General features: G+C 43.3%; 1 protein-coding gene across 2 annotated transcripts in view; it reads right to left on the bottom strand.

Annotated features, from left to right (window-relative positions):
* Window positions 1-15,527, bottom strand: part of Foxn2 (forkhead box N2) — a 50,405-nt gene that overhangs the window by 19,886 nt on the left and 14,992 nt on the right. For both annotated transcript variants that reach the window (XM_045137613.1, XM_045137612.1), the window contains exon 2: window positions 3,981-4,534. In XM_045137613.1, coding sequence (XP_044993548.1) covers window positions 3,981-4,520 — 540 coding nt within the window. In that variant the 5' untranslated portion in view covers window positions 4,521-4,534. The remainder of the gene's footprint in view (window positions 1-3,980; window positions 4,535-15,527) is intronic.

Raw genomic sequence — 15,527 nt, forward strand, 5'->3', positions numbered from 1 at the left:
AAGAACAGATGTGACCACTGGTCATATCTACCAATATGTACACTTTCTCTAACAAAAGGACTCATGTGTTTATATAGGAAATAAAAAAATGTTCCACTATTTAAAAATTAATTTAAAAGTTGGGCGTGGGGGGCGCATGTCTTTAATCATAGCACTCGGGAGGCAGAAAGTAAGAGTATCTCCGTGAGTTCGAGGTCACCCTGAGAATACATTGTGAATTCCAGGTCAGCCTGTGATAGAGTGAAACCCTACCTCAAAACAAAACAAAACAAAAAAAAGAAAAGAAAGAAAGAAATTTCCCTTGAGACTGGAAGCCAAAATAAAAAAATAAACTTTCCTCCCATCAACTGTTTCTGGTTCCAGAGACAGCACTGGTGCTGAGCCTGACTCCCGGTGCATCTCCTAGGTTCTCTGATGCTGGCGATTGTACTTAAGAGCTTTACCTGCACCCAATTAGCTCACTTCCTATCCCGTATTTAGAAATACCTCGTGAGCTGCCGTAAGTGCAAACACAACAGTCCCAAAAGGTAGAAGAGAAGGAAGTTCAATGACAATGTCTCATTATTTCCTGTAGAAAGGGCAGATCCAACATTTCTAACAAAAGATAAACTTTTCAATAACCTCTAACATCTTCTCTGACTTACCATACCCTCATTAGTAAGAAAATTTGGGCTGGGGAGATGGCTCAGCAGTTAAAGGTTCTTGCTCACAGAGCCTCCTGGACTGGGTTCCATTCCCCAGAACCCACATAAAGCCAGATGTGCCAAGTGGTGCACACGTCTGGAGTTCCTTCGCAGGAAGAGGCCCTGATGTGCCCATACACACTCTTTTTCTCTCAAGTAAATAAATGAATAAACAAGCCGGGCGTGGTGGCACACACCTTTAATCCCAGCGCTCTGGAGGCAGAGGTAGGAGGATCACTGAGAGTTTGAGGCCACCCTGAGACTACATAGTGAATTCCAGGTCAGCCTGAGCTACAGTGAAACCCTACCTTGAGAAAACAAAACAAAACAAAAAAGAATAAACAAAATCCTTTCACTTACAAAATTACCAATACTTTATTTTCTCAATTCTTCTTCTTCTTTTTTTTTTTTTTGTTGCTCAACAAGGCAAACCAGTAAGTTAAAGGAGGTATGGGTGAGGGGTTACTCACAGGAGCGTCCATCACCAGAAACCATGTAGGTCTGCTGACTGGAGTGTCCCCTCTCCACACAGTACTTACTGCTTCCGTAACATTTAGGGAGGGGCCTCGTGAATCGTACAAATGTCAACAACTTCCTGACCCTTGGAAGTTTCATTTACTTTCTGAGTCTTACAATGTTTCAATAGGGATATTGCTACGCCACACAAAGATATAAAAATGAAAGAGCTGGGCATGGTGGCACATGCCTTTAACAACAGCACTCAGGAGGCAGAGGTAGGAGGATCACCGTGAGTTCGAGGCCAGCTTGGGACTACACAGTGAATTCCAGGTCAGCCTGGGTGAGAGTGAGACCCTACCTTGAAAAACCAAACTAAATAAATAAAAGAAGAAGAAATAGAGGCTGAAGAGATAGTGGTTCATTTCACTAGTTAACAAACCCGTCAGCCAGGTTTCAATTCCCCAGCCAGAAGGGAAGAAAGTACTGCATGTATCTGGCTTGAGTTTGTGGTGGGAAGGGAACCTGGTGCATACACATGTGAATCTGTATACATAGAGATAAATAAAAATAGTTAAAAAAAAAAAAAGAACCTGAGGCCAGCCTATGCTGCATGAGACCCTGTCTCGAAATTTTACAATAGTGACAGGCACACACCCTCAGCCACTGAACAGCATGACCAGAGATTCAGCATGATGAAGAAAACAAACAACCCAAAATGTGCATGCAATCCCTTTCATTGCAGCAGTGTTTGGGAAAAAAAATTAGAAAGTTAGACACCCATCTGTAAATCACTATTAATAAAGTGAGATAAAATAATACAGTAATATGGAAAAATGCTGAGCTATTAAATGGGTTTTGAAATAATCTTCCATGTTGTATGCCATGGTGGTGCACACCTTTAATCCCAACACTCGGGAGGCAGGAGGAGCACCGTGAGTTCGAGGCCAGCCTGAGACTACATAGTAAATTCCAGATCAACCTGGGCTAGAGTGAGAGCCTACCTCGAACAAACAACAACAAAAAGAGAATTTTAAAATGAATAGTAGGGCTGGAGAGATGGCTTCACAGTTAAGGCGCCTGCCTGTGAGGCCTAAGGACCCATGTTCAATCTCTCTCCAGATCCCAAGTAAACCAGACGCATAAAGGTGAGGCAAGTGCAAAGTCGCACATGCCCCCTAGGTAGTGCAAGCACCGTAGTGGCTGAGACCCTGGTAAGCCAATTCTCTCTTTCTCTCAAAAAAAAAAAAAGTAGCCAGGCATGGTGGCACACGCCTTTAATCCCAGCACTTGAGCACTTGGGAGGCAGAGGTAGGAAGACTGCTGTGAGATCGAGGCCACCCTGAGAACTACATAGTGAATTCCAGGTCAGCCTGGGCTACAGTGAGATCCTACCTCAAAAAACAAAAACAAAACAAAACAAAACAAAAAAACTGAAGTGTGAGTAACTTAGCATGACATTCACTAAGTCACTAGTCTTCATATTTATTCTGCCTTTCCACGCTGCCTCCCACACTTCCATTCCTACAGAATATACGCCTGCTCCACAGAACATACTACTGCCTACAGAAAGCCTGTTTTGTTGTTGAGTGTTGTTGTTGTTTGTTTGTTTTTGAGGCAGGGTCTCACTCTAGTTCAGACTGACCTGGAATTCACTATGTAGTGGTGGCTTTCCTTTCCTTTCCTTTCCTTTTTTTTTTTTGAGGCAAGGTTCTACTCTATCCCAAGGTGGCCTAGAACTTACTCTGTAGTTCATACTAGCCTTGAACTCAGTGATCCTCCTACTTTAGCCTCCTGAGTGAGCCCTGGGATTGTAGGTGTGAACCACCACACCTGGATCGTGTTCTACTTTTTTTTTTTTTTTGGTTTTTTCGAGGTAGGGTCTCACTCTGGTCCAGGCTGTCCTGGAATTAACTCTGTAGTCTCAGGGTGGCCTTGAACTCACGGTGATCCTCCTACCTCTGTCTCCCGAGTGCTGGGATTAAAGGCGTGCCCAACCACGCCCGGCTACTTTTTTTTTTTAAGCACATTTAAAAATTTTTTTAGGGCTGCAGAGATGGCTTAGTGGTTAGGGTGCATGCCTGTGAAGCCGAAAGACCCACGTTCAGTTCTCCAGGTTCCAAGTAAGCCAGATACACATGGTGGCACATGCATCTGGAGTCCATTTGCAGTGGCTAGAGGCCCAGAGTGTCCATTCTCTCTTTCTCTCTCTGTGTCTCTAATAAATAAATAAATTTTAAAAAATAAATAAAAACAAGCTTTTAAACACAGAATAGGTATGCAGAAAACAAGCAAAACAGCAAGCCTTATCATAACCCTTTTTGGCTGTTGTTTTATTTTTTGAGGTAGAGTCTTGCTATAGCCCAGGCTAACCTAGAACTTTATGTAGTCTCACGCTGGCTGGAACTCACAGGAATCCTTTTATCTCAACCTCGGCCTCCTGAATGCTGGGATTCAAGGCATGTGCCATCGTGCCCGGATATCATAATCTTTAACCATACGGTAAATTGTCATACTGAATAAACAGGAAATATATGCTGATACAGTTGCAGAAACGAAGAACAGAATATTCAGGTGGCTGGGGACACAGCTGAGGGATGGAGCACTTGCCTAGGTTCCTTCTCTAGTACCAAACGCAGGGGATATAATAATTCAGGTACTGATGTCATGTAGACTGGGCATAGGTCTGACAGATGCCTGTCCACACTAGAAGATCACACAGCATCTCAGCAGGAAGTGATGAAGCCGTACCCTTCACCTCCGACTAAAGTACCATGACTTGACCCTGTCACCCTTAGTTTTGCAACTCGGTGAGGCAAAGCAACGTTCACCAGCACTGACCTTGCTGTGGCTTCTTTCTACTTTCTGAAAGCACTTGTTCAGGGACAGGTTATGCCGCACGGAGTTCTTCCAGCCTATCGGCGCGGTAGCAAAATACGGGAAGCGGTCCAGAATCCAGCTGTAAATGTCTTTGACGGGCAAACATTTATTTGGAGAGTGCTCGATGGCCATATAAATGAGAAGACTGAAGGAGTACGGAGGCTTCGAAGTCGCCGATTTCTTCTCTGGGTTCTGGTAGCAAGACTGCCCAAAAGACGGCACGTCGTCGCCCTCCCCTATGTCGTACAAGGGGCTAACCACCGGAAGACCCTCCCGCCCCAGGCTGAAGTTTGTGAGAAGGTTAGTGCTTTCGTGAAGCCAGTTCAAGTTCGTGAGCTCGTCGTCGGCCGAGTCACTGCCCACCAGCGTGGCCTTCGGGCCCGCAGCGTTGGCAGCCTCGGGCAGGCTCCCCATCCGGTCGATCTGGCAGAGCCCTGCGACCTTCTCTGCTCCCGGGGCGCCAGCTCTCTTGTCTGGAGTCATTCCAATTACTGGACCCATTTACTCTCATAAGTCTGCAATGAAGAAAATAACTGTCAGTGAACGTAGTAATTCTTACACTTAAAGAAACAATTTTTTGTTTATGTTTATTTATTTATTTGAGAGCGACAGACAGAGAGAGAAAGAGGCAGAGAGAGAGAATGGGCGCACCAGGGCCTCCAGCCACTGCAAGCGAACTCCAGACACGTCTTGTGCATCTGGCTAACATGGGTCCTGGGGAACTGAGTCTCGAACCAGGGTCCTTAGGCTTCACAGGCAAGTGCTTAACCGCTAAGCCATCTCTCCAGCCCATTGAACGTAATTCTTAAGCTATGGAAAGATATGCCCAAATCAAAGACCTCGGGCAATCAAGTATCCCACAATATATACTTTTGATTTGTGTTACTTTTTTGAAAAGTATATTTATTTATTTATTTATTTGCGAGAGAGGGAGAATGAGACAAAATACGAATGTGTACGGGCACATCAGGACCCTTGCCACTGCAAACCAACTCCAGTATATGTGCCACTTTGTGCATCTGGTTTTACGTGGGTGCTCCACAGTCAAACCCAAGGCCAGTAAGGTGTCGCAAGAAAATGCTTTCAATAACTGGGCTATCTCTCCAGCCCATATTTTTATTTATTTTACTTATTTATTTATCTGAGAGTTATTTATTTATCTGAGATATACAGAAGTAGGCAGGTAGAGAGACACGGAGAGAGAATGGGTGCGCCAGGGCCTCCAGCCACTGTAAAGGAACTCCAGATGCGTGCGCCCCCTTGTGCATCTGGCTTACGTGGGTCCTGGGGAGTTGAACTTGGGTCCTTTGGCTTTGCAGGCAAGCGCCTTAACTGCTAAGCCATCTCTCCAGCACCTCCAGCCCTCATGTTTTTCTTTTTTTTTTTTTTTTATTTTTGAGGTAGGGTCTCACTCCAGCCCAGGCTGACCTGGAATTCACTATGGAGTCTCAGGGTGGCCTTGAACTCATGGCGATCCTCCTACCTCTGCCTCCCGAGTGCTGGGATTAAAGGCATGCGCCACCATGCCTGGCTCCAGCCCACATTTTTAAAACTATTTTTTATATATTGGTGTGTGTGTGTGCCTGCCATGAGTGCTCCAGGGTCTCTCGCTGCTGCAAATCAACACCAGACGCATGGACTACTTCTTGTGTCCAGGTTAACATGGGTGCTGAGGAAGTCAACCCAGGCTGGCAAGCTCTGCAAGCACCTTTAGTTGCTGAGCATTCCCCCCAGGCCCTGCCTAGGTAACGTTTAAATACAATATAGTTATAACAGTTATGGTACTTACAAGGAACCAAAGTTACTTCAAATGATTTGAAACAGTTGTAAATAAAACATAACTTTATAGCATCGTATGTATGCAGTTTGCTTAATAAAGATCCAAGTCTACAGTAACCACCTAAATAGTACTGTTATTAATAATGAATAACACAGCCGGGCATGGTGGCACACACCTTTAATCCCAGCACTTGGGTGGCAGAGGTAGGAGGACTGTAGTGAGTTCAAGGCCACCCTGGAATTACATACTGAATTCCAAGTTGGCCTAGGCTAGATTGAAACCCTACCTTAAGAAACCAAAAGAAGGGCTGGGGAAACGGCCTAGCGGTTAAGGCATTTGCCCGCGAAGCCTAAGGACCCAGGTTTGATTCCCCAGGACCCACGTAAGCCAGATGCACAAAGGGGGCGTATGTATCTGGAGTTTGTTTGCAGTGGGTGGAGGCCCTGGCACGCCCATTCTCTCTTTCTCTCTATCTGCCTCTCTCTCTTTCAAATAAATAAATAAAATACTAAAACAGAAAAGAAAAGTAAAAAATTGAATACTGGGACTAGAGAGACAGCTCAGCAGTGCTTGCTTGCAAAACCTGATGGCCCAGGTTTGATCCCCCAGCTCCCACATAAAATTCAGATGAGTGGCAGCGCACGCCTTTAATCCCAGCACTTGAGAGGTAGAGGTCGGAGGATCGCCGGAGTTCAAGGCCACCCAGAGCCTTCAGAGAATTCCAGGTCAGCCTGGACATAAGTGAGACCCTACCTCATAAAAAAAAAAAAAAAATACCCCAGATGCACAAAGTGGCACATGGGTCTGGAGTTCGGCTGCAATGGCAGAAGCCCTGCTTGTTCTCGCCTTCTCTCTCCCAAGTTAATTAATTAATTTAACTAAAAACTCTTAAGACGGTTTGCCATAGCAACAGTATGTACACATCGCCCAGGAGGGCCAACGGAGGAGGAATTAAGGGTCCTGGGAAGGGGAAGAAGCCCTTTACCCTAAGATCTTGTGTCAACAGACTTCCAACACAGCAGATTAAGCAAAAATTACCTACAGAGATTTTGCATTTTTCTAAGGACATCTCAAAAGATGATTAAAAAGACACACACATATTAGCTATGCTTACAGTAGGGCCAAAGTGTTTGTAACCTTCAGTTTCATGCTGTTCCCTCTCCTCTCCCATCCCTACACCTGAGCAATGAACAACAGAAAACCACCTTCAAATAGCATTTGCAAAGGAAATTCCAGATAAGAAAAATAAGGAAATCAGTTCATAGATTTTTTTAACTTATCCACAGAGAATTAAGAAATGTAACAAGGGCTGGAGAGATGGCTTAGCGGTTAGGGCGTTTGCCAGCAAAGCCAAGGGACCCAGGTTCGACTCCCCAGAACCCAAGTAAGCCAGCTGCGCAAGGGGGCGCACACACCTGGAACTCATTTGCAGTGGCTGGAGGCTCTGACAAGCCCAGTCTCTATCTGCCTCCTCTCTGTCTCTCAAAAAATAAATACAAATATAAATAAACCAAAAAAATGTAACAAAAAAAAATTCATTGACTGTGGGTTTAGGACATGACTCAGTGGTTAGAGACGCATCCTTACACAGCATGCCAGCCCAGGTTCGATCTCCTGGCAGCCACACAAAACCAGATGCACAAGTGGCACATGCAGCTAGTTCATTCACAGCAGTAAAAGATCCTGGCCTGCCTGTCCTCTCTCTCTGCTTGCAAATAAATATTTTTCTTAAAAGAATTCAGCAGAAAAAAGCCAGGCGTGGTGGTGCACACCTTTAATCCCAGCACTTGGGAGGGGGCAGAGGTAGGAGGATTGCTGTGAGTTTGAGGCTACCCTGAGACTACAGTGAATTCCAGGTCAGCCTGGGCTACAATGAAACCCTCCCTTAAAAAAAAAAAAAAAGAATTCAGCTGGATGTGGTGGTGCATGGCCTTAACCTCAGCACTCAGGAGGCAGAGGTAGGAGGATTGTTGTGAGTTTGAGGCCACCCTGAAACTATATAGTGAATTCTAGGTCAGCCTGGGCTACAGTGAGATCCCACCTCAAAAAACTAAAGCTAAAAAAAAAAAAAAAAAAAAAAAAAAAAAACTCAAACAAACAAAAATATTCATTCACTCAGACCAAGATAGGAGGATTGCTGTGAGTTTGAGGCCAGCCTGAGATTACACAGTGAATTCCAGGTCAGCCTGGGCTACAGTGAGGCGCTACCTCGGGGGGGGGGGGGGGGAGCAGGAGTGAATCCGGGCTTCCTGAGCTTGTGCTACATCACAGACGCAAGACAGAATCTCTACTTTCTTTGTGACTTACAACTTTAATTCTATGTATGTTTTCTATGAACTCTGGGGGGGGGGTGGTGGAGGGTATCTTTCCATTTTTTGTGTTCCTAATCAATCCTATGGAAATATCGAACCGGAACAATATGCTAAGACCCTATTGCAGAAAACTCCACATGCCTGTCTGCAGGTCACTGAGAAATCAAGCTGGAGCTGAGCTGGAAACCACTTCCCCTGCTGACTCTCTGAGCCTTGGAAGGTGCCATGGAGATGCGTCAGGGCTGAGCACTCCATAGTCGCTTTTTCTCAGCACTGACACATCTCCATCACACCTGCCAAGGTTCGGGGTCCACTGCAGAAGAGGTGGTAAAAAGAATGTAAGAGCCAAAGAAAGGGTACATTTGCTTACAAAAGACACCAAACGGCCTGGATATCCATGACCTCACAGTGCCTGACACTACCTACACAAGACCCTCATATAAGAGGAAATGATGATGGCATCAAAATAAGAGAGAGACTGATTGAGAGGGGGAAGGAATATGATGGAGAATGGAGTTTCAAAGGGGAAAGTGGGGAGAGGGAGGGTATTAGCATGGGGTATTTTTTATAAACATGGAAGTTGTTAATAAAAATTTTGAAGAAAAAAAAAGAATTTTCAGATTGAGAAACAAAAAAAGAAAAATAGTTGTTTTCTACTTACTATATTCTATTTTGGAAAATATAGAGATTTTTAATAAAACTTTTACCTTTTATGTTTAAAAAAAATTGAGGGGCTGGAGAGCTGACTTAGTGGTTAAGGTGTTTGCCTGCAAAGCCAAAGGATCCCTGTTCAATGCTCCAGGACCCACGTAAGCCAGATGCACAAGAGGGCACATGCATCTGGAGTTTGTCTGCAGTGGCTGGAGGCCCTGGCATGTCCATTCTCTCTCTCTAATAAAAAAAAAAATAATATATATATATATTTTTTTAAATTTGAAAAAAAAATAAAAAAGAGACTAAGTGAGAAAGGCAGGGGATATGATGGAGAGTAGATCTCAGATGGGGAGAACAGGGAATGCAGGGTGTGTGAGAATTATCACGGTTTACTGTCTATATTTCTGGAAGCTGTCAGTAAGTTTTTAAATTAAATTAAATTTATTTGCAAGCAGAGATAGATAGAGAAAAGAGAGAGAGAGAGAGGAGACAGAGAAGGAATGGGCATGCCAGGGCCTCTAGCCACTAGAAACGAACTTCAGACACATGTGCTCCCTTGTGCATCTGGCTTACGTGGATACTGGGGAATCGAACCTGGGTCCTTTGGCTTTGCCATCTCTCCAGCACCAATAAAATGTTTAAAAAAAATGTTGGATAAGAAGAGGCACTTAAATCATAATTATCTCAGATGCAAATAAACACATCCTATATTACATATAAAAATATATATTATGTGTGTGTGTGTGTGTGTGTGTGTGTATATATGTATGTATGTGTGTATGTATGTATATATATATATGTATGTATGTATGTATGTATGTATCTTCCTTCTTTGTACCAAATGCCATATTAACCACCTCTAAGCATTGCTTTGTTGTGAAAATGAACCTTTTAATGTAGATAACATCCTAAATGTAAGCAAAAAAAAAAAAAAAAAAAAGGTGAGCCAGGCATAATGGCACATGCCTTTAAGCCTAGCACTTGGGAAGATCATTAGTTCGAGGGCACCCTGAGACTACATGGTGAATTCCAGGTCAACCTGAGCTAAAGTGAGACCCTATCTCGAAAAACTACTAAATAAACAAATAAGTAAATAAATAAAAAGTAGAGACAAAATTATAAATCTGGTTGAGTTTAATAATATCCAATCTAATATTTGGTATCCTAAAATAACTGAAGTAAACTAAAGTGTTTATAAAAATTAATAGAAAAGGGGTTGGAGAGATGGCTTAGCAGTTAAAGCACCTGCCTGCGAAGCTTAAGGATCCATGTTCAATTCTCCAGGTCCCACATGAGCCAGATGCACAAGATGGTGCATTCATCTGGACTTTGTTTACAGTGGCTACAGGCCCTGATGTGCCCATTCTCTCCTTCTCTCTAATAAATAAATAAATAAAATAAATATATTTTTTAAAATTAGTAGAAAAGTATATTAAAAAGCTAATGTGGGGGCTGGAGGGGTGGCTTAGCAGTTAAGGCATTTGCCTGTAAAGCGAAAGGACCCAGGCTGGATTCCCCAGGACCCATGTTAGCCAGATGCACAAAGTGGCACATGCGTCTGGAGTTCAGTTGCAGTGGGTGAAGGCCCTGGCACACCCATTCTCTCTTTCTCTCTCTCTGTCCCTCCTGTTTCTCTTTGTCAAATAATTTTTTAAAAATGCAGTCACATGAGCCAGGCGTGGTGGCGCACGCCTTTAATCCCAGCACTCGGGAGGCAGAGGTAGGAGGATTGCCATGAGTTCAAGGCCACCCTGAGATGACAGAGTTAATTCCAGGTCAGCCTGGACCAGAGTGAGACCCTACCTCGAAAAACAAACAAACAAACAAACAAAAAAAAATGCAGTCACAGGGAGAGGGAGGGTATTACCATGGGATATTTTTTATAATCATAGAAAATGTTAATAAAAATTGTGAAAAGAAAAAAAAATAAGACAGAAAACATTTAGAGAACCTCAAGATTGTGATCAGTATGTCTGCTTTACACCTCAAGGGCGTTCTTCCGGGACCTCCGTTGGGATTCTCGGTGACTGCCCTCCCTCTGCGCAGTAGTAGTATTGTCGCATGCTAAATTTCCCTGACATTGCTAACTACAACCAAAGATCACCATTTCACCACGGCAAGGAACCACTATATTCAGTACTGGGCAACTGTGGTCATCACTGCTCAATATCAAAGACAACACAGGGTTAAGAAACAGAAGGGAAGGGCTTGTCTCTTCACTCTGTTCATAAGACTCATTTAGTTGACAGAGAGAAATTACATGAGTGTACAATGTGAATGCATTGTTTTGGCATCTGGTTTTATCTCTTTAGGCAACAAAATGTCTTGGCAAGCATAGGTCTTTCTGTGAGTGTTTTGGTCTGTGGTCCTTCCTATCATAGAAGGCTACAGACTGTTCTCAAGGCTAGAAAGTCAAGATCAAGGAGCTAGAACATTAACAGACCCACCTCTGGCAGAAGGCCAAACCTGGATGCAAAAAATGGGCTACCCTTGTCTTATTTCAGGAATTATTCTGAGTTAGTGAACTCATTCCCTAAAGATGGCCCTGGGAGTTTTCACTATAAAAGTCTCCTCTGGCTGGAAACATTGCTCAATGGTTAAGGTGCTTAACTGCAAAGCCTAGTGACCTGGGTACCATTCCCTTGTACCCACAAAAAGCCACATACACAGAGTGGAACGTGCATCTAGAGTTTGTGTGCAGCAGCTGGAGGCCCTAGTATGCCCGTTCATTCTCTCCCCTGTCTCTCTCTCTTCCTCCCCTTGCAAATATAATATATTATATATTATTTAAATAAATATCTATTTAAATATATATTTATTAAAAAATGCAGTCACAAAGAACAGTTAAGGACACATCAGAATGCTCAAGACAAAAACAGAAGCCACCTCTTACATTTTTAGTATACAGCCTATAGTTACAAAGCTTCTCTACATCATAAATTAGTTCATCAATAAATAGGGAAAGGTGTCGGGTGTGGTGGTGCACGCCTTTAATCCCAGCACTCGGGAGGCAGAGGTAGGAGGATCGTAATGAGTTCGAGGCCACCCTGAGACTCCATAGTGAATTCCAGGTCAGCCTGGGCTAGAGTGAGACCCTACCTCAAAAAAGCAAAAATAAATAAATAAATAAATAGGGAAAGGAGGGGCTGGAGAGATGGCCCAGCAGTTAAAGGTGTTTGCTTGTAAAGCCTGGCTCATAGTCTCTCTCTCTCTCTCTCTCTCTCTCTCTCTCTGCACTTGCAAATAAAAATATGTTAAAAGGGCTGGAGGGATGGCTTAGCAGTTAAGACATTTTGCCTGCAAAGCCAAAGGACCTTGGTTTGATTCACCAAGACCCACATTAGCCAGATGCACAAGGGGGCGCACGTGTCTGGAGTTGGTTTGCAGTGGCTGAAGGCCCTGCTACGCCCATTCTCTCTGTCAAATCAATAAATAAGCATATTTTTTAAAAAATATGTAAAAAATAAATAAGGCAAGGACCTTAATATAATGAAAACCACAGTGGTTTGTACACTCTTCCAAGGCTAGGTTTTCGCGCTACCAAATAACAACAATAGCTGAACCCCAAACAGACTCACGACATGAAAGACACGCTGTGCGTAATTCTCACTTGACCTTTGTTCTAGGTCATGACGCAGGGAGGCCACGGGTTTTTCTTAGAACAGCCTGACGGGCTGCTTTCCAAGTCTCCGCGCCACTCACCCTGGCTGCAGAGGCTGTAGCTTCAGCCACCCTCCCACACTTTTTAAAATCCTAAATTGACAGGTTTTATATTCTAGTGTTCTCATCAATCCGTACTTTTGTTAGCATTCTGGTTACAAGGTTTTGGGTGAGTAGAATAATAATTAACTATGAATAATTTTAGTGTTTTCAGGAATATATAGTATATACAAAAATTTGGTATTTCATAAGAAAAATGAAGAAAACCCTTATTTTATATGAAACTATAATACATGTTGCTAATAAGGTGCTAGTTTAAGACACATTGTTTCAATTACTCCAGCCAGGTTTTGTTAGACTCATGAGTATTAACTTGCCAGCAACTCTTTCTCTTTTTATTATTTTAGTTTTATTTGCAAGGAAGACAGACGAGAGAGAGAACTGCGTGAGAGAGCTTATGGGCACACCAGGGCCTCTAGCCACTGCAAACAAACTCCAGACACACGCACCACTTTGTGCATCTGCCTTAATGGGGGTCCTGGGGAACTGAACCCACCCGGGGCCACAGGCTTTCCAAGTGCCTTTTACCACTGAGCCATCTCCCCATCCCCAGGACCACTTTCAATGCTTAGCTTACAGTTTTAGCATAAATTCACACTGCAAACTTTTGTGAAGGCTGATTTGCAGTGGCAAATTTTTCATAGAATTGTATCTTTCTCCCTTGTAGCTATAGTCTACAAAGGCAATGTTCTGGGAGCAAGAAGGAAAAGAATTTCTAAATCCAATCATGAAACACTTCACAAGATTCAGCGCAGTGGACCTCAAATGAATGGGGAGAACTATTCTTGCCAGATCCTCTACCTTGAATGAATCTGGCTTGGTTCCCTGACCCCTAAATCTCACAAGGCCATAAAGACAGAAGGTCACCAGATTGGGCAAATACCCTCAAGGCAATAGGCAGCTTTAGAACACAGCCTACTTCTAGGGGTTTCTAACTAGTGTCTTGCTTAGGCATTTTTTTTTTAAATTTTATTTATTTATTTATTTGAGAGTGACAGACACAGAGAGAAAGACAGATAGAGGGAGAGAGAGAATGGGCGCGCCAGGGCTTCCAGCCTCTGCAAACGAACTCCAGACGCGTGCGCCCCCTTGTGCATCTGGCTAACGTGGGACCTGGAGAACCGAGCCTCGAACCGGGGTCCTTAGGCTTCACAGGCAAGCGCTTAACCGCTAAGCCATCTCTCCAGCCCTTGCTTAGGCATTTTCTACTTTGTACCAAAAAGTGATGCATTTAAAACTACCTGATGTTCAGCACTTCAGGATGCTTTCAGGAGAATGCTAGTCCGGAAACACAGTTCAGTGGTTAAGATACTGCCTGCAAAGCCTAAGGACCCAGGTTCAATTCCCCAGGTCCTGTGTAAGCCAGATGCACAAGGTGGCACATACATCTGGAGTTTGCTTGCAGTGGCTGGAGGCCTTGGCTCATCCATTCTCTCTCTTTTGCTCACAAATAAAGAAATAAGTTATAAATGGTTAGATTAAAAAGCTGATGCTTACACTAGTTTCTTATGGTGAAGTCAATAAAATACATTATCCTTTATTTTATTTGATCACTTTTTAAGGATTTTTTTTCCATCAGCATAAATCTGTCACATTCCCACCAGGAAGGCTGCTCACTAGGATGGCAATTCCCAATGACAAGTAGGTACTGAACATATCATGGGATTTACCTAACAGTAGCAGGCACTGATCAGAACTTGAGGCTTAACTTGTGGAGGAAAAACAACTCCGTCAGTAATACATCACAAAAATAATCTGGAGAGAAGGAAGCTAAGAGTTAAGATTTTGAGCTGTGAAGACATGGGTTCAAATCCCAATTATGCCAGTTGCCAGGCTATAAGAACTCTCAATTTAGAATTATATATATATATATATATATATTTGTTTGTTTATTTGAGAGAGAGAGAAGGAGAGAGAGCAATGTAGACACAGAGAGAGAAAGAATGGGCAGGCTAGGGACTTGAGCACTGTAGACAAACTCCAAATGCATGTGCCACTTGGTACATTTGGCTAATGTAGACACTAGGGAATCGAACCTAGGTCTTTAGGCTTGGCAGCCCTCAACTTAGAATTTAATATCCCTACCTTTTTTAAAAAAGATTTTAGAATAAAATAAATGAAAATAAAACACTGAAAACAAAACAATGAACACCCTTGGACGTACGCCTTTAAGCCCAACACTCAGGAGGCAGAAGTAGGACCGCTGTGGGTCTGAGGCCATCCTGAGGCTTCATAGTTAATTCCAGGTCAGTTTGGGCTACAGTGAGACCCTATCTGGACGAAAAGAAAAAAATTAAAAAAAAAAAACCAACATTGAAAAAAAGATTAAGTAGGCACTGAAGAGATGGATCAGTGCTTGCTTGCTATACAACTCTAAGTTCCTGAGTTTGCATCCTCAAACCCCACAAAAAAAGTGAGAAACGCTGGGCATGGTGGTGGCACACGCCTTTAATCCCAGCACTCGCGAGGCAGAGGTAGGAGGATCACCGTGAGTTCGAGGCCACCCTGAGACTCCATAGTGAATTCCAGGTCAGCCTAGGCTAGAGTGAGACCCTACCTCGAAACACCAAAAAAAAAAAAAAAAAAAAAAAAAAAGTGAATAGCTATCCAGGCATGGTTGTACATGCCTTTAATCCCAAAACTCGGGAGGCAGAGGGAGGAGGATTGCCATGAGTTTGAGGCCACCCTGAGACTACATAGTGAATTCCAGGTCAGCCTGAGCTACAGTGAGATGCTACCTTGAAACACAAAGAAAAAAAAGGGGTGGGGGTAAGAAGCTGTTGTTGACGTCTATACTTCTATAATTCCAGAGCACCTATAGCCAGATATCAGAGAGACTGAATTTCTCCCAGGAAAAAAAAAAAAAAAAGCACCTTGAGTCTTTAATCCAAGCACTTGTGAGGCAGGATCGTTTTGAATTCCAGGCCAGCCTGAAACTACAGAATGAGTGCCAGGATAGGCTGGGTGAGAGTGAGATCCTATGCCCCCCACCAAAAAACAAAAACAACAAACAAACAAAAAACCCCACAAGTGTCTTGAATA

This window comes from Jaculus jaculus, chromosome 18 (assembly GCF_020740685.1).
Source record: "Jaculus jaculus isolate mJacJac1 chromosome 18, mJacJac1.mat.Y.cur, whole genome shotgun sequence".
NCBI classification, from domain to species: Eukaryota; Metazoa; Chordata; class Mammalia; order Rodentia; family Dipodidae; genus Jaculus; species Jaculus jaculus.